The 22,757-nt window shown below is 39.5% G+C and overlaps 1 protein-coding gene across 2 annotated transcripts; it reads right to left on the bottom strand.

Annotated features, from left to right (window-relative positions):
• cobll1b (cordon-bleu WH2 repeat protein-like 1b) lies at positions 1-22,745 on the bottom strand. 2 transcript variants are annotated; one of them, XM_044365066.1, is made up of 15 exons: positions 22,626-22,745; positions 22,309-22,383; positions 22,004-22,084; positions 8,683-8,871; positions 7,462-7,666; positions 7,129-7,354; positions 6,951-6,995; positions 6,767-6,861; positions 6,294-6,530; positions 6,043-6,172; positions 3,760-3,982; positions 3,574-3,662; positions 2,033-3,474; positions 618-767; positions 1-535 (listed from the first exon to the last, which is right to left on the bottom strand). In XM_044365066.1, exons 2-14 carry the CDS (start codon positions 22,347-22,349, stop codon positions 654-656), a joined length of 3,117 nt encoding a protein of 1,038 aa, XP_044221001.1. In that variant the 5' UTR covers positions 22,350-22,383; positions 22,626-22,745; the 3' UTR covers positions 1-535; positions 618-653. The 2 variants fall into 2 exon arrangements, with proteins under 2 accessions (XP_044221001.1, XP_044221002.1); XM_044365067.1 differs by lacking the exons at positions 22,004-22,084; positions 22,309-22,383; positions 22,626-22,745 and adding an exon at positions 15,765-15,939.
• Positions 22,746-22,757: the final 12 nt, after the last annotated feature.

The raw sequence follows: 22,757 nt of genomic DNA, 5'->3' as shown, positions 1-22,757 counted from the left end.
TGGAATGATAAAAGCTTTATTCATAACACTGCTTAACAAGGACAACAGGTGTACTGTACAGGTCAGTGTATTTCTGCATATAGCTTAATCAAAACTCTGTAACTTAAATATAGATTTGATGTATATAGGAAGCATTAAGTACCATAGGTGAGACCTGGTCTGTCCTACACATACAGTATTATTTAGACATTTTCTGGATAAACCCAATAATATTACAACTCAGGAAATCAGTCTAATAATTTATAGAATTGTTCTCATTTACCATTCTTATTCACTCACAACAGTAATGCATTAAATGCAAGATAGTCACCACACAAAATAAAAGAAAAGCATTAAAATATGCAGGTCAGCCAGGGGTATTACTTAATGATGTGAGAGAATAAGACAAAATACAGCAATTATTAATTATCAAAATACATAATTTTATGTACATTGTTGGAGACAAACAAAAGAGGTAAAACAAAAGACAGTTTCTTCTCCTGTGTCATGGGGTGAAGGATGCTGGAGAACTCAAAGTAGACAGGATAAGCTCCTCCTGGAAGAGAAAAAATTAAAAAAAAGGTTCATGCAAGTGTTGTGCAAACATTTGTATATTATACTTCAATGTGGTTGCTTACAGTAGATGATATATTGTCAGAAGAATTAAGGCACTTCTATGGATTTCTCTCTCCTTCCATTTGAACAACCCCACTACAGGCCGGTGGTTCACCCTCTACTCCCTGCAGAGTGGAGCCTTTGTCACTATCCGCCTCTCTGTTTTCATCTTCCTGTGGTGTTAAAAAAGAGACACAATGCTTGCAATCACCAAAAACTTACTGTGCTAGGCAAAAAGAAAAAAGAAAAGAAAACTCCAGTATCTTTTTATAGGTATTTCAAAAGCCTGTAAAACAACTACTGACTCCAACAAAAGTAAACACAGCAAATGATGTCATTAGATTCTATTAACACTGAAATAGTATCTCTACAGGCCAATATGTTTAAGGTGAGGGTGAACAACAGGAACATTTTGTTTTTAGGGAAAAAAGGATTGTCTCCACACAACATAATATGAAACTACATCCATGAACATGATGCCAGTTTGATGAAAATAGATGACCTTTTCAATACAGAAATAAAGCATGGGACATTGCATAGGATGTATTGTGATTATTTTGAACTTAAAATATTGCGTGTATTTAAGTACTATTTGATTAAGAGAAAACTGCATCTAATATATTGTTGAACTTTCATGGAGTACAATAGCACAAGGTGAATAGTGAGGTCTATTTGTTCATATTTGATAGAACAACTCACCCTTTTTATTGTAAATGCATATCATATAGAGATATGTATATGCAGACCATGGGTGACAGGCAACGTCACAGGTTTACAGGTTTATAATTTAAGAAATCATATTGGAACATCTAATTCTGTTTTCATTCTACACAGACTTACTTTGCCCTCACACCATCCCTAAAGCTCAGATAGTGATGAGTTATGTGGTATGTTGCCTTCATTATCTCTTCTGTGCAGTATACACTGCAGAAATAAAAGTTAAAAAAGTGGTTGAATTGTTGTTCAGTTAGAAAATGTCAGCAGATAATGCCCCTCATTTCCTTTGTGTCCCCACTGCCATTTAGTATTATTTATATAGTACATCCAGTATTATTATTTCCTGTCTGTCTTTTATTATTTTCTAATAAGATAAGTCCAACCCATTAGAGACATTAGTCTCTAATGGGTTAGACTGTCACAGGAACTATGATAAACTATTTCGCAACCACAGTTCAGTTGCAAAAGAGGTTTTCGTTGGTAAAAACTAAAACAGTAGTGGGACAAGTGGCACTGTTGTCCAGTTCTATATTCGGCTTTTAGGGGAAAACCAAATAATTGCTTCGATCAGCAGTGCAGAGTGCAATGTTCCAACCCAGCATACTATAAAAAACATATGACCATTTGCAATGCAAGTGATCTCAAGTCTTTTGCTGCTTTCATCTTTATCTATATATTTAAATGTAAGTATGCTTTTACATTTAAAGCTCTGGTGACTCACCTTAAACTTAAATAATCCTTTTGACTCTATGACCGGTGACCGACTTGTAATTGGAGAGAAGGGTGGTGACACAGGCGACTGAGGCAACTTTGGCCTATGGGATAAGGATTGGCTTCTTTTCACAGCAGAGGACACTGCCTGGGCGAAGCGGGATGGGGTCGCGGGAGAATAAGGTCTGGGGGCCGCAAAGCTCCTTAATTTCTCCAAACTTAACCCTAAGCTTGGCTCTTTAGATGGCAAACTGCTTTGCCTAGTAAATCGCATGACAGCTACATTCTTGTCATCCTCCTTATGGCTCAGCTCAACATTAGTGGCCTCTGTTGTCTCATCTTGCCACTGCACAGGAGGTGGAAGGGGAGGGGGTGGTAACTTTGCTCTCTCTGCACTTCCTTGAGCCTCCATCTGGCCAGAGCCAGGACTGGCACTGAGACTCTTCTCTGCTGCTGAAGTTACATAATGCCCAGGTGCTTTTTTGTGCTTTGCCAAGCGGAAAGAACCAGGCTTGGGTTTAGTTGCGGGTGGAATTTTCATCTCCTTGACCTCTGCTGGTGAGTCTGCTTTAGATGCCTCATTAGTCGGGGATGAGATCTTGTCATCTGCTTTAGGTAAACTTACTGGTGATGAGGAATGATTGGATTCAGGTATACTTCCATTAGCAGTGCCTTGGGTAGTAGTAGTGCTAGTCAGTAACTCTTCCCTGGGTATTTTAGAGTGCAGCTCACTTTTTTCCTTTGAGACCTCTGTCTGTTCCCTGGGTGCTGTGCACTCCTCCAACTGAAGAGAACCAATGTTAAGTCCCTCTTCTGGAGGCGTCTCCAGTGTCAGTGCAACTTCAAAATATCTCAGTTTCTCCAGAGTTTTCTGGGGCACGATAGTATACGTTGTCATCCCCACTTTGGGGATGTAGTCCCTTGTCAACTCGTTGGAAGGCTTGGGCTTTGGCTCAGAGTCTGTGGCATAAATAGTTGGTGCCTTTGTTGTGGGAGGGGTACATGGTGCTGAGTCTTGGCATGGTGAGGTCTCTGAGGTGTGGAGTAAGGCTTGTTTGAGGTCAGCAGGGTCCAGTTCCTCAGTCAAAGTGGCCATATCTCTTTTCCCTGCTGATTCTAAGCCAGGCACATTATCTGAGGAAGGAACTTGGTCCACGTTTTGTTCTGGCGGCACAGGGAGTGGTGTGACATCTGTTTGCACCTGAGCATCCTCTCCAGTGGGGCATGATGTGCTGGTGGCCACTGGGCTCTCCAACCTGTCAGTCTGCTCCCCGAGGGTTTCAGTGTTTGCCTGAGCAGAGGCCTGTGCTTCTGCATCCAGCATTACAGGCTGGGGCAGTGAGAGAGGGAGGCCACTGGGTACAGTAGTGCAATCACCTTCGACACTTTCAGTTGTAGACTCTTCACAGATGGGCTGTTGGCTTACGTTTTCAACTTGACATGGATCACTATCTGTATATAAAAGAACATTTGTCATGTGAGACAGATGTGTTGACTTTCTTTGAGAAGCAAAATCCACCAACCACAACTAATATCAAAGTGCAAACCCACTAGTATCTGCCAGTTCAGATGAGTCCATGCCAGCAGTTGTCCTCATATCACTCAGAGTTGCAGAATCATTCACTGTGCTCTGCAGCTGACTGTAAGAATCAAGCATGCAGAGAGCAATTAAGAGTATTGCTAATACTAAATGTAAAAACATGACTCAGCCTTGAGAAGTCTTACTAGAGTTCGTACTTGCCATCTGAGGATAGATCACGGGACTGATCTTCCCCACTGTCTTCCATGGAAATTGTGCTGAGTATCTCAGGATCTGGGGACGGGGAATGCAATGAAACATCAGCTGACAAGCTGAGCCTGCCGTCCTCTTCCTGGGCATCGCTAGCAGTTGCAGACATTATAGATGCAGTTGTCTCCTCTTGTTCCATGATCTCCTCCAGTGTGTTAGCAGCTGCACTGCCTGTAAAACAACATCACAGAGATGGTCAAAATCATAGACATTTGCAGTGCCTAAAATGGCATTACAAGGAAAGTGTTGCTAGAGGATCAGTGGACTATCCAACATCACATTAAATCTGTCAAAGGAAAAACAATTGTTCATATGAAAACAACTATGACTGCATACATTTCTTGATTCAATTGACAAAAGTCCAATTTTCCCACCAAAAGCATGAGAAACTAACCATCTGACATATTTATCACAGTACTCATGGGTAAACACATTCACTCTTTCCAATAAAAAAAGGTTCTTCTGATGAATGAATTCAACTTAATAATATTTTACATTTCATTCTCCCTTGTCTGGTTCTTAATTTAGCATTTCAAGGATGTGCAGCTCAGAGGAGCAGAGAGCAAAAGGAATTTCAAGGCTACTTAAACAAAGCTGCAGCTTCTCACTATTCCCAGCCTGTGATCTCTGTATCTACTGAGCAGAACTGGTCTGTTGGGGAAACAACACAGGAAGTTATCTTTCTCTGTAAACTTCAGTGTCTGAAAAAATCAAAAACCAAGAGCAATGGGAGGAAGGAAATAATGGCGTATACAGCAGACAGCAGTTGTAAAAAGTCTGAGATTACACTTTTTGTTAATGAGATCTGGGAGATATGTTGTTAGTGAAGGGACCATGGGTAGCAAATGAGTTGCAAAATTGTATGATGCAACAGCGCTGAAAAAGTACAAGCATGTAAAGAAAACAAGAAAAAGAAAGGCACAGAGGCATACAGATAGTAATTCAAAAGGAGAGAAGACAAGAAAGAAATCTACAAATTAAGTCGATGAGAAACAATTTTTTAAATTCTGGACACACTGTCCTGCTGTGGATAGAAGATGTCCTAATAAAAACTGTTGACAGTGATGTCTGTAGATTGTCCAGAGAAATTAAATTTTTTCTGCAATGCAATTTCAGTGCTGTGAATATCAAATACAAACTTCTACTTACCTCTGTTGTATCACGGTGGTGGCAGAGATATGCATGGCTAGATACCACCCACAGAAAGTGAGAAAATATGCGTTTTAATTTGGGTGAACTACTGTCTCCTTTCTTTATCACTTCAGTAATGTAAACCAAAGTAAACTGGCTGTGTTTGTTTTTAAGACCTTGGTTTACACTTTCAGTATTCTTGTATTTTGCTTTAAGTTGCTTTGTGTACAGGACGGGTGGAACTTCCATCATAGGACAATACAATGAGGGCCAGATGTGTCTAGACAATTACAGGAAAGTAAGTCCAAAGCGATTTAACTAAACTAAACCAAGGGAAAATTCCAAGGAATTTAGAGCACATACTGTAGTAATTTGGAATGTAGCAAAAAAAATGGCTTTTAAGATATAATATTTACTCAATCTGCATGTGATTGTAGTTTTGATTTTTGATAAAGATGTTTCACAGATCCTAATAACTTGGTTTTGACTCAATGGTTTTGATTTGATGACAGGAGTCTACATTTTGAAAAAGTTGACAAAATACTAAAAAGTTTGACTCAAGTAAGTCAATACATGTAAACACAATAGGAAGAGAGCAGATGGAGACAAACACAGGCAAAGACAAAGCTCAAGTGCTTGAGGACTAAATGAATGAGAGAAGCAGTTAAGAAAACATGTTAGTAGAACCAGTGCAGTACAAATTCTTATTCACAGATGAAGCAGGATCTGTATGGTCAAACATAAAACCTATTTAGATTAATGTGTCTCATTCTTCACATGAACCTAAGGTCCTAACAGGGATGCAATGTGTTAAATATGGGCCACTGTTAAATAATGACCACTAGGGGGAACAAGAGTCACAAAAAGCAAACATTGTAGAATCAGGCTGCATAGTTTGAAAAGACATACAGTATATATTTGTCTTTGAGGCCAAAGTACACATACCAAAACATCACACAACAAATAATATTTTATTTCCAATGCAGCAGTAAAACTAAATGTATAACAGAAATAAACCCTGCAGCCCACTGCATGAGTGACCAATGAATCCTTGGATCTGAGACATGGATAAATAGACACAAACATAAACAAAGACAAACCTTGCAAATTTTCATCTAGAGGTTCTGTTTCTTGGACAACAACACTAGGGGATGTAGGGGGTGGAGGAGCCTTGCGTTTGGTTCTCTTCAGTGAAGACTCTGCTGAGGACCCCCGACTTAAACCAGCCATCTACATAACAAGACTTAATTAAGTTATATTATCAATGCACCTACACACAGAAATCATATGACTGCAATTCTAGCATTACAACGAAGTATTCAGAGCTATGGAGATGTCAGAGTTCACTCACCTGGTCACTGTCCAGTTGGGCATTAGGTTCAGAGTTGAGTCTCTGGCGAGTGCTGAACTCCGAGGGGCAGCTCTGAGACACAAGGATTGGGGGCTGAGGTGCACGTCTCTTCTTAGGCACATCAGTGGGGCTTGTGGAGGATGTGAGCGGAGACGAGTTTGAGCTAGGCAAGGCCATGCTGAGCGGTCGAGGCTTGCTCACAAGCACCGGAGAAGCTGGGGCGCTGGCTGTCGTTGCCTTTAAAGAACAAACACCCAATCAGAACATGATAAGAGGACTGTTCCCAAACAACATAGTGGACGTCAACCAATGACAAACCTAAGTACACAAACCTCCCTCCGAACATTTCAATTTACTTTCTGATACAGTTACATCTTTGCATGAGCTGAACGTCAAACCTCAATGCAGTACAGTATGTGCAACAATGAAATGTTACTGCGTTACTAAAAAAAAACAAAAAACCACATGTATACCTGGTCAGATTTTTTCTTGCTTTTTCTAAACACGCTGAAGAGGCCTTTGTTTTCTTTTTCTTTCTGATCTTTATCTTTGCCTGGCGTAACTGCTCCTGGAAAAAACAAATTGTAAGATAAGTCTTAGTCAGAAACTTTCCAGCTTTGTTGATATAAATCATACAGTTTACAAACTGTTAACAACCTGAATGAGATGGTGAGGCTGGACACACGGGAGAAGCAGATTGTCCTGTAGAGCCAACAAGTGTGAGATTTAGTGCAGAACACGTGCACAAAGCAAGGTACAGTAAAACAAACATTTGTGGTTGATATTTTAAACCACAAAAAATCTCCAAATATACAGAAGGGTATTTCGTACTTACCTTTTGTGTCTCTTGCATAAACTTCCCTTATTGCATAATCATTAAGAGAACTGGACAAGTCCAAAGGGGCCAGTGATTGCACATCTCTCAATAGAACTGTAGTCTCTTTGTCAAATTCACATTTCTCACAAATTGCTGGCAAGATTTCAGCCAGGGGAACTCGAGGATTGACTCTTAATATAGTTTTCTGGGTCTTTTTGTAGTTTATCACCATCCGAACAGTTGCCTGCAGAATACAAAATGTGCCACTTTGATAAAAATCTGTTTACTCAACACAAATAGCAAATAGCAGTGTTTATGTGCAAGCATGGTGTTTTATTGTGTTTAACATACCTCAGGCATTTGAGGAACTGTCTTCTTACTTTTCTCCTCCCCTTTAGGTTTAAGTATGATCTTTTCTGCATCCAAAGTTCCTATGAGAGCATTGGGTTTGAGCTTGATGTTGTTCCTGTTGGCGGTGACCAGTTCTAAGGTGTAACTGGATGGGTTCAGGTGATACTTTGCACAAAGCATCACTAATAAATCCATTAGGGGTTTGCTGAAAGAAACAGAGTAAACCAAATAGTGTGTACAGCATAAGATGGAAGAACTGTGGTGAAGTGCCAGTTATACAATGCAAAATACAACACTATCATCAAAACAATTATGAAACCAAGAAAAAAATCTGATTCGACAATAGTTCTGCGATTGCTTTGAGTTAAAAAGACAGATTATTTCAGCTTGGTACCCTTATTTAAGATTAAATGTTTACAGTAGGTTACAGTAGCAACAGTAGCCACATGGAGGAAGCTTATGTGATACTGTTATACCATACTGTTAAAGCACAATGCCTTACACTTAATCCTAAAAATAAAGTGTTAACTCTGTTGTGCAGGCTCTAAGAACAGGTTTAGAGGGAGGAAAGAAGGTAAAGAATTTAATGCTTAATCCTTTCATAGTGGATTGGTCTGAGCCATTTCTCAAGAGGCCAAGGTGCAAAAGATACCTATGAAAGAATGTTTGTAAACAATGTGAGAAAGATAATGATATCTTAAGTAAACTCTGTTGATGGAAAGTCTGAGCAGTGTGACCGAGTAGACTCAGAGAAGGACACAGAGACCTTGCTCTAACAAACTTTGACATGGACGCATGTTGACACAGTAAAGTTTGTATGTGTCCATACTGCACTGTACTGTAGCACACAATCATGAGATCATCTACAGTGCTTATGTATAAAAGTTCATTCATTCTTATTCATATCATTTAATGAGAGAACACAAATGAAGAACAGCAACCCATTTTGATCCCAGAACACATACTAATTAAAACCACAAATTCAGCTACTCCACCTCGCTGACTCAATCTAACTGGAGCTGAACTTTATGTGATGACTTAATATGACATCAGTCTCAGTAACATTGAAATGCTTAGTCTTAACAAATAGTGTTCTTGTTCAAACTGCAGATCTCCCTTTTTGTGCAACTGTATGATTTAAAATGACTTAGTTTTGAAGTCCATGTGTGGCCATTTGTCACAGAACATGACATTGATTTAGATTCTGTGGTCTAACTGTACCTGCCATGAACCGTGGTCATTTTTTCCACTCCATCGGGCAGAACCACAACCAGAGAGAGGTCTTTATCAATGAGATTCTCCTTCTGATCCATGGTTAAATGAGGGATTCCTGGGTACCACTGAGAGAAACCTGGGGAATCCAGCTTCTTTAATCCTGGCGGAGATGGGGCTTTGCTTTTGGTCGACACCCTGTAGTTGAACAAGAGAGTGTAAATTATTCTCACATTTGCTTCAGCATTTGCGGAAAAAATGGCTTGACTGTTGCTTTGAGGCAGCCTCACAAGTGAATGACACTTACGAGAGGACTGGGGAATGATTTTCCACTCATGTGCATGTGTGTGCATTTTTTAAAATGTCAAAAATGGTTCCCACTATCTATCTTGGACAATAATCTGATTGAAAATCGAAGTGCACCAGATAGCATGAAAGGAATCCTTTCTTCCTCAGGTTTTAGAAAAGCAGTGAGGCTATTACATGAAAGAGCGAGAGAGAAGTCCACTTTGCAAACAAGTCACAAGACAACCAAGTGGACAGATTTACTCATTGAGCCTGAAGAAATGGCTGTGAATGGACAGACATGTGAGAGAGGCTGATAATAAGACGCAAGATAGAGATTTCAGCTTCAGTCACTGCAGATGATGTGTTTAGGTAAGATTTGGTTTTATAGTGTAGTGTATGTTCTTTTTAATGGAGAAAAATCACCCTATGCATTAGTGACCATTGCTCGGTACTACTAGCATTTTCTTTTCAGTGTTATTAACTATGACAATAACTTTTCAGTTCTGAAGTCCAGTTTTGAGTGTTTGCCTAGGCTTAACATTGATGGAAACTGTGTCAATCTGGGAGAGAGCAGTCATGTGAGAGGTACAGACAAAGTATGCCACAAAAAACAAACAAACAAAAAAACAAACCCAATCAAGGCCAATCATTTTCATATACCACTTATTTTATTCTTCCAAAGATTTCCTTTATTCTGGGCACCTGCTGTCTATAAATGACAGATGATTTGAGTTGAACACGGTCATCATTATGACATTTAAAGGACCAGTGTGTAAGATTTAGTGGCATCTAGCAGTGAGGTTGCAGATTGCAACCAACTGAGTACACCTTCCCCTAAGAGAACCTACAGTGGTCGCAAAACTCGCAAAAAAAACACGAAAGGCCCTCTCTAGACCCAGTGTTTGGTTTGACCGTTCTGAGCTACTGTAGAAACATGGCAGTGCAACATGGTGGCCTCCGAGGAAGAGGACCTGCTCCCTATGTAGACATAAAGGGCTCATTGTAAGGTAACAAAAACACAACAATTCTTATTTTCATGGGATTATACATTAATTAAAACATCCTTATGAATATTGTATTCCATTTCTGCCAAGTCTGTTCTACTGGATGCCACTAAATCTTCTACACTGGTCCTTTAAAGAATAGCTGTAGTACATTGTTTTGTGTTACTGTTTGGCTGAAAGGAAAAGCTGCAGATGTTATGATAAGAGACCAAAGTAAACACAAAATCCCATCAAGTTAGCAAAAAGCACGCTATTGTATTGCAATGCCATTCAGTTATTCAGTGAGCCAAGGAATCATTAACTTAGGAAACATTCAAGTGGTACTTCATTTAGTCAGCACATAGATAAAGCGGGTTTTTGCAGACCCAATGTCCTGAATTATAGCCTGTAAAGTCTCATGTGGGGGCACAGAGGAATCTGAGCAATGCAAGGTCACAGGCTCCACTGAGGCACGTCTAGCAAGGGATTATTAGTTTTGCTATGGGGGCGGCTGTCCTCAAACACTATGACATATATGAACACACACACACACACAGTTACAATAGGCTGTAGATATGCCAATCATGAAGTCACTATATCGTATTTGCTAAATGTGTAAACCGGAGCAACATTATTCTAATCATTAATTAATTAGAGCTGGGAAATGTACTATCGATACTATCACGCTCACTTCCTGTACTACCATAATCATCCTCATCATAATCTCATGATTCATCTTACATGTTGACTTTTCCTGATCTTAAAGGGCAACTTAGATATGATCTATTTCTTTGTCACATGGACTAGTAACTATACATACCACATTTATAAACCATTCTGTGGGTCTGGAGTGAGCTGTGAAATTTTGAGAAAAGTATTTGAGTGATGGTACCAGGATAATAACAAGGACTACAAGTCTTAAATGAAAACCTCTTCTTAGTCTGTGGAGTTGACTGGATCTGACTGAAAGTAGTAAGTGTTTACCAAGCCGGCTGCACCCACAGGCTCAGGTGGTTAATATTTCAGTATGCCAATGCTTTAAGTATCTACATCTAGCTCAGACTTCCCAGATTGAGGATGTGTCTGAAATTATTCACTATTTAAAAATACACTGTATTTGTCTGATTTGACTTCTTCTCTTATAAAGAACTGAAATGCCACAATGTAAAAAGTTGTGAACACTAATGACAACTAACTACAACCATCCTGTTCATGACCTGAAATGACCAGTGTTAGTTTTTGACAACTGAAAAAAACATTACACAGTTGTCTAGTGAATAGTGAACAAGCTTAATCATTTCAGACAAAAGGTCAGTCATATATAGAAATGTCAGAAAGATTTTGTCAGGCATTATTTTCTGCTATTCCTGAAACAACTACGTGGCAGGCTCTGAAATTATGTGTGTCAGTCATGAGTAAGGTTTTAGTTCATCAGAAGTTATCCAAAATACAGATAGTAACCTACAGGATGCACAATAATTTAAGGAATTAAAAAAAGACATCAACAGAACAAACCAGCTGTGAGAACTGGGACACAACAGAAACACTCATGTTTGTCTGTTTATCTTTTGGCCAACAGCACCAGTGTCAGCCAGGATGATACACGAGTACTGCAGAAAATTGTCAAAAAATGTATTGCCAAGAGTTGTTGACTATTGTACTTTACCGAACATCAACTTGTCTATATTTGTCTCATTTAGCTGAGTATCACACTAAAAGAACTAGCTTCTGAAATTGTTTGAGATGTCCCGTTAGCTTACAATTTGAGATATGTGCTAGACGTTTTTGCATTATAGTTAAATGATTCATGATTCATCAACGTTTTTACATTGCAACAGAATGACTAAATGTGTTACTAACCCACTGAGAAGTATCACCTGTAAAGTAGAAGTCTATTGAGCCTTTTAGTCCCTTGTTTTGGTTTTACAGCCCACAAATATACTGTATAATTCTTTCTCACATTAACCTGGTTTCCAGCAGCAGCAGCAAACCATCTAAGCAAACAAAACCTAAAAAACCTTCTGAATCTACATTACCTGCTCAGCAGATGACAGACAAAATTAGCACCTAGCTGGTGAAGAAATGAGTTGAAACAAGCTAGATACATATTTTTCTCAGGAGTTGGTGGAGACCAAACCGAAGTTATAGTGAATATTGGATTTAACATTTGTCATATGGCAAAAATTCTCCAAGAAGGCAAATGCTGACACATTAGCCACAACAACATTATAAGGTGATAATATGTTGGTTCTCAGGGCTGTGTGTCTATAGGCACTTTCAGATCGAACAGTTCTGAGGACTACCTGAGAGGAACTACCCACTGGAGAGCTCCCCCGAGAGCTACATATCTTCCAGGGTTTTTTTCTGTTTGCATTGCCAATAGGAACGCTGAAGTGGCGCAAGCCGGCGGTTGGTATACCATTGTCATTTCTGCGCGAGATACAACTTCAACAATAACAAGATGTTATCAGAGTTGTGATCAGAGTTGTGTGTTTGTTGTGTGTCTTGGGTTTTATGTCAATAGCGGAGTTGGAAAGGAGACATGTTTTGTTCCATTGTTTGAAGCAAAAGGCTAATGTTAAGAGCTGTAGTTTACACTGTTTTTTTTAAAATGGCAGTCATCATCAGTGCTGTATTGGCTCATGTGTTCGACCAATCAACATACACTTACGTCTGGACCAATCACCATACACTTACATCCCTCAAGGTTACTCTTGTGCTTGGAGAGAACCTACCCTGAAGGAGGAGCTAAAAAAAGTCCCTCAAAACGACTTCCTAAGAACTACAATCGTTCCTAGCTCCTGCAGTGCGGACACAATGAAAAAGCAGTAGTTCCTGCAACAGTTCATAAGGCCTAAATGCACTGGGAGCGATAACTGACACGCATCAGATGATGCGCATTAGGCCTTTTGAACTATGAAAAAGTTCCTCCAGTCAAAAAGCGCCTTATGTCAGCTTGTTTTGGGGTTCTTTAGGCCTGTAGTGACTAAAAACCAATTAATGATTTAGTTTAACCTGGAGTGACAAGGCTTTCACCATAGCTGCAACCTTCCTCTGTAGATCTATCCCCAAACACATCCACAACTGCACCAATCTATGTTCAAAATACTAATCAAAACTCACCTTTTCAGAACTGCTTTTAATGTGTCATGGATGTAATGTGCTACCTTGTGCTTTTAGTGTGTTGTTTTTTTAATGATCCTTTTAACTTATGTAAAGCATCTTTGAGTAAAAGTGTTCCATAAATAAAATGTATTATTATTATTCCGTTTTTTAATTCAGTTTTGTACAAAATACATTTGACTAATCTGGCTGACCGAAATGATGAATACATGCCTCTATCTGCCTGTCATCATTTCCACAGTCTAAACCCAACAAAACCTGTTTTAGTGTGATACTGGCTCGCAAAAGGGGAAAAAGAAGAAGAGCTGCACACTCACTACTTAGAAGTAGTCTTTTCATTCATACATCTACATCCAAAATTTCAGCCCATGTTGCCAGCTTTTGTACTTCAAGCTTTCATTTATTTATAGACTGTAGTTCTCATGCTTGAGAAGATAACAGTTATCATGTACATAATAGAGTTTAATTCCAGACTACTCCAGTTTAATTTCTCTTCAGTAAAAACATGTCAGGATTACCAACAATAATTACTCCTACAATTCTGCTGTCTGTCCTGAATTTTATGGAGGCTCATCAACTTTTTTTCTTAGAAAGCACACTGATGGCAGGATTGCTGTGATATCTGTTGTTGGTAAAATTTCGAATTCCCACAACATTGCAGAATGTAACTGGCTGATTGCCATAGCATTTGGAAAGCACATAGTTTCTCAGAGCAAAAATCCTTTTGAATTTAGTGATTCCATGTGCTGTTTGGTAGTGCCAACCTGGGGTCAAACATCAAATTTTTAGCCCCCAGTGGTCAAAAAGCAGATTAACTGTAAGTATGTTGTTCATTTTGTCCAGTATTGTAGCTTGTCCCTCTAGGGACCAGCAGAGAGTCTGAGAATAATATTGTTGTGTTGAAAAGTGACACTTCTCACCCCAAACTGGACAGTTTAGCAAGATGCAGAGCAGTAAGGAAGGGAGTTTTAGATGAATAATGATATACATATTATTAACAGTGTTGGTGTGGGACCATCAAATATCGCCATGAATGCCGAGAATTCCCTGCACATACAGTATGTCAACAAAGTAGCTAAAACAGACATTCACACTGTGGTCTCTACTGGGTACAAAGTCCTGATTTCATGGTTCCGGCTGTTTATTTGGCAATGGGATTAGAATTCTTTAGCACTATGTCCACACTTTTTTTTTTCTCCACACATTTTACAACTGCTCTGTAACTAGGCCTTATTGATACAGCTAATAAGTGACTTTCAATGGAGTGTGTTATTTGGCTGTGAATACCCAAATAGAAACAATTGATAAATTAGTATAGAAAAAGTACACAATGCCTCAGGTTCAGGGTCTGCCCAGTTTATACAGCTGTGTGATCAATGATTTTATCAAGACACCTCGAGCAGGTGACAGACACGAAGACACAGGCTGTTTTGTTTTTGCCATCCAGGCCTGTGTTTTTTCAGAAGCCCGGGATGTGTTGCTGAATGAGAGGAGACGTGTCGAAGCTTGACTGTGCTGATGCCTCATTCACAGGGTTTCCCAGGGAGGTCTGACACTCACAAACAAGCCCATTCAATTCCACTGAACATACTTGACAGACATGATCACAGACTACCAGGAAATAACAGGCCTGCTGTCATTGTGCCATCCGATATGTTTCATCATACAATAGTCAATACAAATGGACTCTGAAACAAATATTCACCGTGATGAATAAATACTGCATGCTACGATGTTGTGTTCAACAGACCATCTTGGTTTAATTGCAGCCATCAATTGATTTGCGATGTCTGATGTTCTGCCTCATACCTGGGAGAAATGTGCAGGATGCTAAAAGTCTTCAAAATATTGGTTTTAGCTAAATTTCTACTGACAAACCTCAAAATGATAAATGAATATGAAGCATAATATCCAGAACCTGCTTCTCCTATAGAAATTTTTCAAATACTTTTGTGCTTATGTGTGAAAAAACACAGACTGACAGTGACCCACTGAACAATTGTATATCAAAGTCCCTACATACCATTACACTTTGTTCCAGCTTACATGACTAACCAGATATATCACTTTTATGCAAATTTTCCATCCAATTAATTAAAATCCCTTCAGGCAAATCTTAAACCAAACAGGTAGAAGCAGCTCAAAGAGGAAACTAGACCACAGAATCAGTAGAAATTTTACTTTCCTTTGAGGTTCTGAAGGTGAAGATTAGCAAAAACACCTACTCCGGTATGTTAGCAGCTGCTGTGTAGCAGGATGGCCCCTTGGGGAATAGTGGGCTGATGTACAAAGAAACAAACAAAATTTCAAAGAAAGGCCCTTCTGCTTGGTCACACTTTCAGAAAACACCCCAGTTATTTTAGGAGAACAATTAAATGCTCTAATGACCAAAACATCCCCAGAACTCTCCAGAAGAGTTTATCAGCTAGTAAACAATACTGTGCAGGCTCAAACATGTCATACTGTGCAGTAAGTCCAACACACCCTCCACTTCAAGTCAAAACACACAGATAACCGTCTGAATTTAAACATTCAGTGCACAAATATATTTCAAGGTCCTCTCCAGCACTTTAAGAGGAAGTCTTTAAAGACAATACTATAGACATAACAAGGAGATTGAAGCAGAAATTTGGAGAGCAGGTGTGACAGACCTGCTTTTCCTCTCACTTTGCCAACATTTCATTCCATGCTCCTTACCTCTTTGCTTAAGTTTGTCCCCACTCAAATAATTTCCATTGTGTTGTGTATCTCCCATGAGTAGTCAGACAGATTAAACTCTATCAGTACAGCCTCAAAGGGCCCACCTTAATGCCACGCCCAAGCTGTGACATCAGAAATCCGTCTCCTCTACCCTCACACCAAAGCTCCAGCGCGCCGTGTGTCAGTAGCACTCCCCACACGGTCGTGAGCCGCACGGTAAGCAGCTTTGCCTCCCTGTGCAGACATGAAACCTGTGGGTGGGGCCAGTGGAGCAACAGAGCAGTGAGGTACGCTGGACTGCTGCACGTGGGCTCACACTGGTAACTCAGGATTTAGCATAGACTAGAGTAAATATGTTGGATTACCATGATGCAGTACGTGTTAATCCTGTATGATGAATGAGTCTCAATTCTGATCATGCCAGAAATGATTTGATTATCAGAGCAAAAGAACAAACAAAGGGTCTTGTTAAAAAAGGACTTGGAATCCTCCCCACTCCCTAATTTAATCAGGTAGTTCTCCTGTGTTTGCTTTTCATTATGAAACACACTGCCAACTTTTCAAAGCCACACCTTATTTCTGCTAAAACTGACTCACTCCAAAATCATGTTAAAAGACTTGTCTGTTGAGTGTAATGACAACAATAGTTATTCTGGCAAACCACAAGTTTAGAGCAACATATTTTCCTAACAGTTAGCTGTTTCTCTATGCACTGTAAACGCTCATAAGCCTTGGATTGTGATCATTTCATTGTTTTTCCTCACTTTAAGAATGCAGAAACTCTCTTAATTACACATCATTTTAGGTAACATAATTTAACTTCAACAAAACTAAAATGGGAAGGGCTGTGACTAATGCAATATTCCAAAGTCAACAGATATATTCATGAAAGACAGATGGGTAGTATTGTGAGTAAAAGCTGTCAAAAGAGACTGTCAGCACCTTGCACTTAAGAGATCCAGCCAGACAAAGGCCTGCCCCAGTAGGATGTTTTCGTTATTCGTCTAATCAACACTTAAGGATTGGTTAAATTAAAAAGCATTTGCAATTTATTTTTAGCTCTATTTATCCATGTAAGAACAGACGTTGCTTTAGCTTTCCTGCCTTTCTTTGATTCATTCAAAAGGTTTGAAACAGGATTTGCAACAAAAAAGCAGGAAGCTGTAACTTTGCCTTCTAGCAGCATTAGTAGCCGGTTATGACTTCAGTGTATTACAAATCATTACTTATTTTTTACTTATTTTTTCCTGAATCCTATGACCTACTGTATACAGTATGAAGTATGTACAAGCCATGGCTTTGTTTAGTTAAGTGTGCACTGTCTGGTACGGAAGCAATAAATTTGACTTTCCATTATGAAGTAAGTGGTCATTGCCTTGTATTTTTTTTTTTTTTATCAGCAGCCATACACTCTCACTTAAGAATGTGTGGGTCATTCTACATACAGCACCACCATATACCGTCAGATGATAAGAAGGTTAAGTAGTGAATGGAGACGTTAGTGTGTCTGGGGAGCAGGCCAGAGGGGTGGAGCTAAGGAGTTACTCAGAAGGGGGTTGATCCCAGAGGAAAGACAAAACACAGGGCCAGAGCCACAGCTGGTAATTTGGTGAGAGGTCACTCACAATAAACACAAGCTTTTTAAAGGGGGTCTGGAAAGGCCATTACTTCATAAGATGTGTGGGACGGAAAGAGATTAGGGAGAAAAAGAGCACAGGGACCCTATGAGAATTTCCTATGAGTATCATTTTTCCCACAGTATTTCCTAACACTGTAAAACTCAAACCCTTATGATGCACTTAACACCATTATAAAGAATTCTGATAGATCAACCTTGTGACCTTATTAGGTTTTCAAAGCAGTATGTAATATCCGTTTGTCGTGATCCACCTCATTTTCATTCAGTATTATTGTTCCCTTTGGTGCTCACTCTTGCACATTTGTATGTTGTACAGTGCCTAATACCACGGTAGAGCCAGCGTAAGCTAGCGGGTCAGTATGTCTGCCAGCCAGTTAAGTAATGAGATTTGAGATTATACTGTACATGGTGATCGCTTAGTTCCCTTTACAATGCCCCAAACAGCGGAGTGTGTGAACTGGGCTCTGTTACAGTACATTACCCTCATCTTATCTCAGAGTATTTTCAGTCTAAACATTGCCCTGAAACAATCTCATGGTTTTTGCACAGAAAAAATGTGCGATAAGAAAACATAAGGAAAGAACATCTGTGTTTCAGTTTCTGTTTATGCACAAATAGATTTATTTCAATTTACTACACCTATCAAGAGGTTAACTTGTTGTTGTTTGGGCTTGCAGGCATATACTTCCAGATATTGCTACACAGCTTGAAGAGCATGTAGAGAAAAGAAAAAGGTAATTATCATTCTAACCTCTGGTGACTTGACCAAAGTTGTGCTTTTTTTTCACATTAGACTTTAAATAAAATACCTTGGTGAAGAGAGACAGCTCCCCCTTGAGTCATAATTATAACTCTCACACTATGTCCTTTCATCTGAAACAATGCAGCATTGTCTACAGTGGGGCATCTTTCAAAAAGCACACCGGCATGCTTTTTTGTCCTTTGCTTATCATGTGAACTGAGGTGTCTAAGGTGAGTGAGTGTGCACACAGTGAATCCTCACTCAAACAGGCACACGCAGAATCTTATTTACTTACTTACTTACTATTGCTAATAGTGTGAACAGAATATTCAGTGCTGCACAAACCACGAGAGCTGGAATATCCAAAAAGAACATTTCATTTCATCTTAAAGTAACAAGGGTTACACCCATATCTCACATACAGTGAGCGTGCAAACCCAAGACAAGAACAACAACTGTGCTAATCTTTCTAAATCATGGTCAGGGGTGGAGCATTTCTACAATTTCTATAAAATGTACTTCTGTTTCACTACACATCTCCAGCATGAACTAAATACTGAACGTTAACTGCGGTTTTCAACCAAATGCAGCACCTCAGAGGCATGCTACATAATGAAATACAGCTGAAATAGAAATAGAGCGGATGTTTAACACAAAGTGGCTCTGCTAGAAGTCACTATAGATATCCTCGCTGAAACAGTTGGCTGTTGTTTGTGTCATGCCATGGTTCATTAGCTTGCTACACAGAATGTGAGGAGATGATAAGGCATATCAGCTCATTACTAGTCTGATATTGTGCCAGATTCAACACAGCCAATGTCCATATGCACAGACATTTAGCTGAATTCAGCAGTATCAACAAATTCATAGACATAGTGCCATCTAGAGAACCATTTCAAGGTGTGCAGTTTTGTTATTCCTCATTTTATGCATGCCTATGTCAGAAAATAGTTTAAAAAAAACATTTGAATTTCATAGCACTCATGGTGACATCTTCAAATGTTTTGTCCAATCAACATCAATTATATGATTATCAAAATATTTTCCAATTAACTCTCTGTTGATGGACTAAGCAATTAATCATCCAATCACTGCTGTTCTACTAGACAGCAAGTTATTGTTCAATAAACCAGTAGCAAACCCAAGTGATGTCAGTCAGGACTGGCTCAGCTTTCTCTGTAAATATCTCATCTAAACAAAACAAACACTGATAATGAGGGTCAAACAAATTCAGAAAACTTTCCTCCTTTGTCATATAAAAAAAGTTTGAATGTTATTGCAGATAAGTAACAGTTCCTATTGGGAGCACACAAAGAACTAATTCACACAGGCTGAGAGTGGGAGGCATCTAACTGTTATGCCCTGGAAGAGAGTGTTACAGAAACAAAGGGGGACCAAGACTTCAGCCAGTGCCCAGGCAAGATCTGTGCAGCAAATCTATTTAAAACAGCTCCTTTGCACAATAACAGTATTATATAAATGCAGAATAATGATGTGTACTTTAGAGATAAAAAGAAAAATGAGTTATAATAACCAACAAACTGTGTTTCATAACGCACATAATTGTCCGGTGAGAAGTATTCACTGGTATTTACGGTCAATGCGTTGGCTTGAGTGTGGTGACAAAGACGACCCATTATTCCCTATTCTCTGGATCTTAGCCATTTTGTCTGTTTTAGCCCTTTGAGGCAGAAAGCATCCATCAGATGAAACATCCCAGTATTCAAAGACACACCAGCTCATTACCAGGGCAAGACTTAATGCTGATTTTCCTTCTGCTTTATTACATCAAGTGGGTGGGTATCTTTGAATGACATCCTTTATCTTGCTTTTTGAGCCCAGAAAATCTGAGTGGGTTTTCTGAGGGCAGCATGCTGTATAGCCAATTATATATTTTCCTGAATGAAGACAGCCTTGTTGTCTCTAGCTGTAAGTAAAACAGTCACTGTGTTTTAACTCCAAAGAGGTCAAAACCAGCGACACTTGTAGTATAAAGAACAACTTTATTGTTAAACCGACGAGTATTGGCTTGTGGCCTTCATCAGGGTCATCTGTGTTTTAACTCGACATGCCCGCTCGCTTACTTCGACCAGTCATTCTTGCCATAATTTTCGTCTCTGCACTCATGTGAGCAGCTGTGCCCTTGGACTGCCGGCATGTCTGGAAACAGCTGTGGGGATTCACAATACCTTAACTAATTCCACATTCTGCCCTGAGGAAAGCCAGCCATGTGAGATCATGGTTTAAGGTGTGTCCAATCAACAGGGCCAGCTCTGAGCGGCGCACTGTCGGACTGAATATAAATGAACAATCTCGAAGGTATAAAGTTATTATGAATCTGTTGCTGGATAGTCAAGCTTCCAAAAAGGTTGATTATTCTGATGATTGCATATTTAAAAAGCGTCATGAAATGAGTTTTCAGCTGAAGACTTACAGATACAGCAAGAAAGAAACCCTCATCTGTAATTTTGTTGAGACTAACTCATGTTAAATAATACTTGTGTGGAAGTGTGCTAGCAACATCTGTGCTTGGAGAACAGCCAGCCCAGTGATTCTGGCTGGGTCGGTAGTCGGATAACAAATGTAGCATAGCTTTTAGGAGGGAGGGGGTCACATGAAACCTTAACATATGACTGCTTTTGAACAGCAAGTGGCTGGATTTTCAGAAGCAACAGTTTATTGGCTCCAAATATAAGAAGCCACAAATAAAACACAGAACATGTGCCTTCCCCCCACACCCTGACAGCTTATAGAAGACGGTGGTTTACTTTTCCAAATAATAGTCAAACCACAGAGAGATTTAGGTAGTCTGCTGCTCTCCATTGCCAGGGAGTGTGGCTGTACTCCCAGATTACACAATACTTATGAAATATGAATACAAGTCACACCAAGAATTTTTTTTTTGTAAACAGTATGTGATGTGCTGGAATGCTATTTTTACAAATGGGAAATTATAGTACTGTATGCAGGGCAGGACTGGAAACTTTGCATAGCTACAGTGTCATGGAATACTGGCTTGGAAACTGCATGGATTGCTATCAAGGCTTCATATTCTCCATCTCACCTCTAATTTAAATCTCAAAAACTCAGCAGATCCCCTCTAAATGCCAAAGGAGTGAGTAGTGACTGTACAAAAAAAAAAAGCTCTGGAAACTCACTCCCCCCTTTTTAATGATTCCAACCACTGGAATACAAGCGGCTGACATCATCTCCAAGTCCCTGAATCTAAAACTGATGGGAAATTCCACCGTGTCATATACTCATAGCACTTTGACAGTGATTTTCTTTAGACTGATTGGACACAACCAATCAGATAGAATGATTATAGAATATCAATTTCAAGCACAGTTGAAGCACAGGATTTCCACAAGAAAACGATCATCCGACTCATCACAGAGACAGAGGAGGCACAATGTTTTGCCTGCAAAATACTTCCCATGACCTCAACATATGGTCAAGGCAATTTCTCAGTAAAGCTCTGAGAGCAGGAAATGAGGAGAGTTCAAAGGTTGAAACGTCTGCAACAACTGTGAGTTCGCTGAGATGTACTGAGTGAAAGGAATGCTAGTTGAAAGTTGGTTATTGAGGCATTTGTTTTATACAAAGGTAGCATTATTCTCATGTCTTCAGCAGTTGCAAAACTGGAAAAAAAAAAGCTCCAGGCATTTCTTTCTATTTTTCATGCTTTATCTGTTTTATAACTAACAGCAATATCACCACCATGGAGATTTGGCTCGGAAAAATAATATTGGTTAATTTGGACAACAGGGTACATGGGTTTTTTTACGTCACTGACAAATAAAATACACAGATATGGCAGCTGATATTTCGAATGACAGTGAACAGCCTACATACCTCACAGCAGAGCTCCCTGGATGGGACTGTGATCCGTGATCATCCATGACTAAACTCATTGGTCTTACAAAATCCTTCGGGCTGGTCAAACACAAACAAAAAGCACAATTCATTTTTTGTTATCAGCTTACATACTAAATCCTTCAGTCTAACCTGCTCCTTTGAAGTGATGCAAAGAGGCAAATACTGAAATATGGGCGAATCCCACATGAGGTCATCAGTTTTTCAGTCATATGAACCGTTTTCCCCTTTAATTTACTGAATATACAGCTGAAGAATAAAACTATTTACAAATCATGCCTTACCATAAATGCAGTTGGTTTTCCAAGTAGTTGTCAACTTCCATCGGTCTTCAGAAAGATAACGTTAGTTGTAGATTGCTATGAACAGATTTTGTTTGGATAAATGATCCATCATTTCGCTGTGAAGTTCGGCGTTTTGCGCCTTTTTACGCAAACCATTCCAGTGTGGTACACTTTTTCTGACTTTTCTTAATATGAAATACCTATATCATTTCCCTCCTGACATCGCACACAGTTGTGCCAACTTTTCTCCGCACATCCAAGACGCTGCATGACTCGCAGCACTGAGCTATAAAAGTGGGGCGTACTCTCCAGTTTACCTTCCGTCCATCCTGATGGGGCGTTTGGAGAAGCGGCGTGCTGCCTGAGTTTTGGTTACATCTTGGCAAGAAACACACAAAGTAAAACCACAACCCAGCCAGGTCTTGCAAAACAATCCAAGAAAATCCACT

This window comes from Thunnus albacares, chromosome 11, assembly GCF_914725855.1.
Source record: "Thunnus albacares chromosome 11, fThuAlb1.1, whole genome shotgun sequence".
Taxonomy (NCBI): domain Eukaryota; kingdom Metazoa; phylum Chordata; class Actinopteri; order Scombriformes; family Scombridae; genus Thunnus; species Thunnus albacares.
This window is presented reverse-complemented; position numbering and strand designations above follow the sequence as displayed.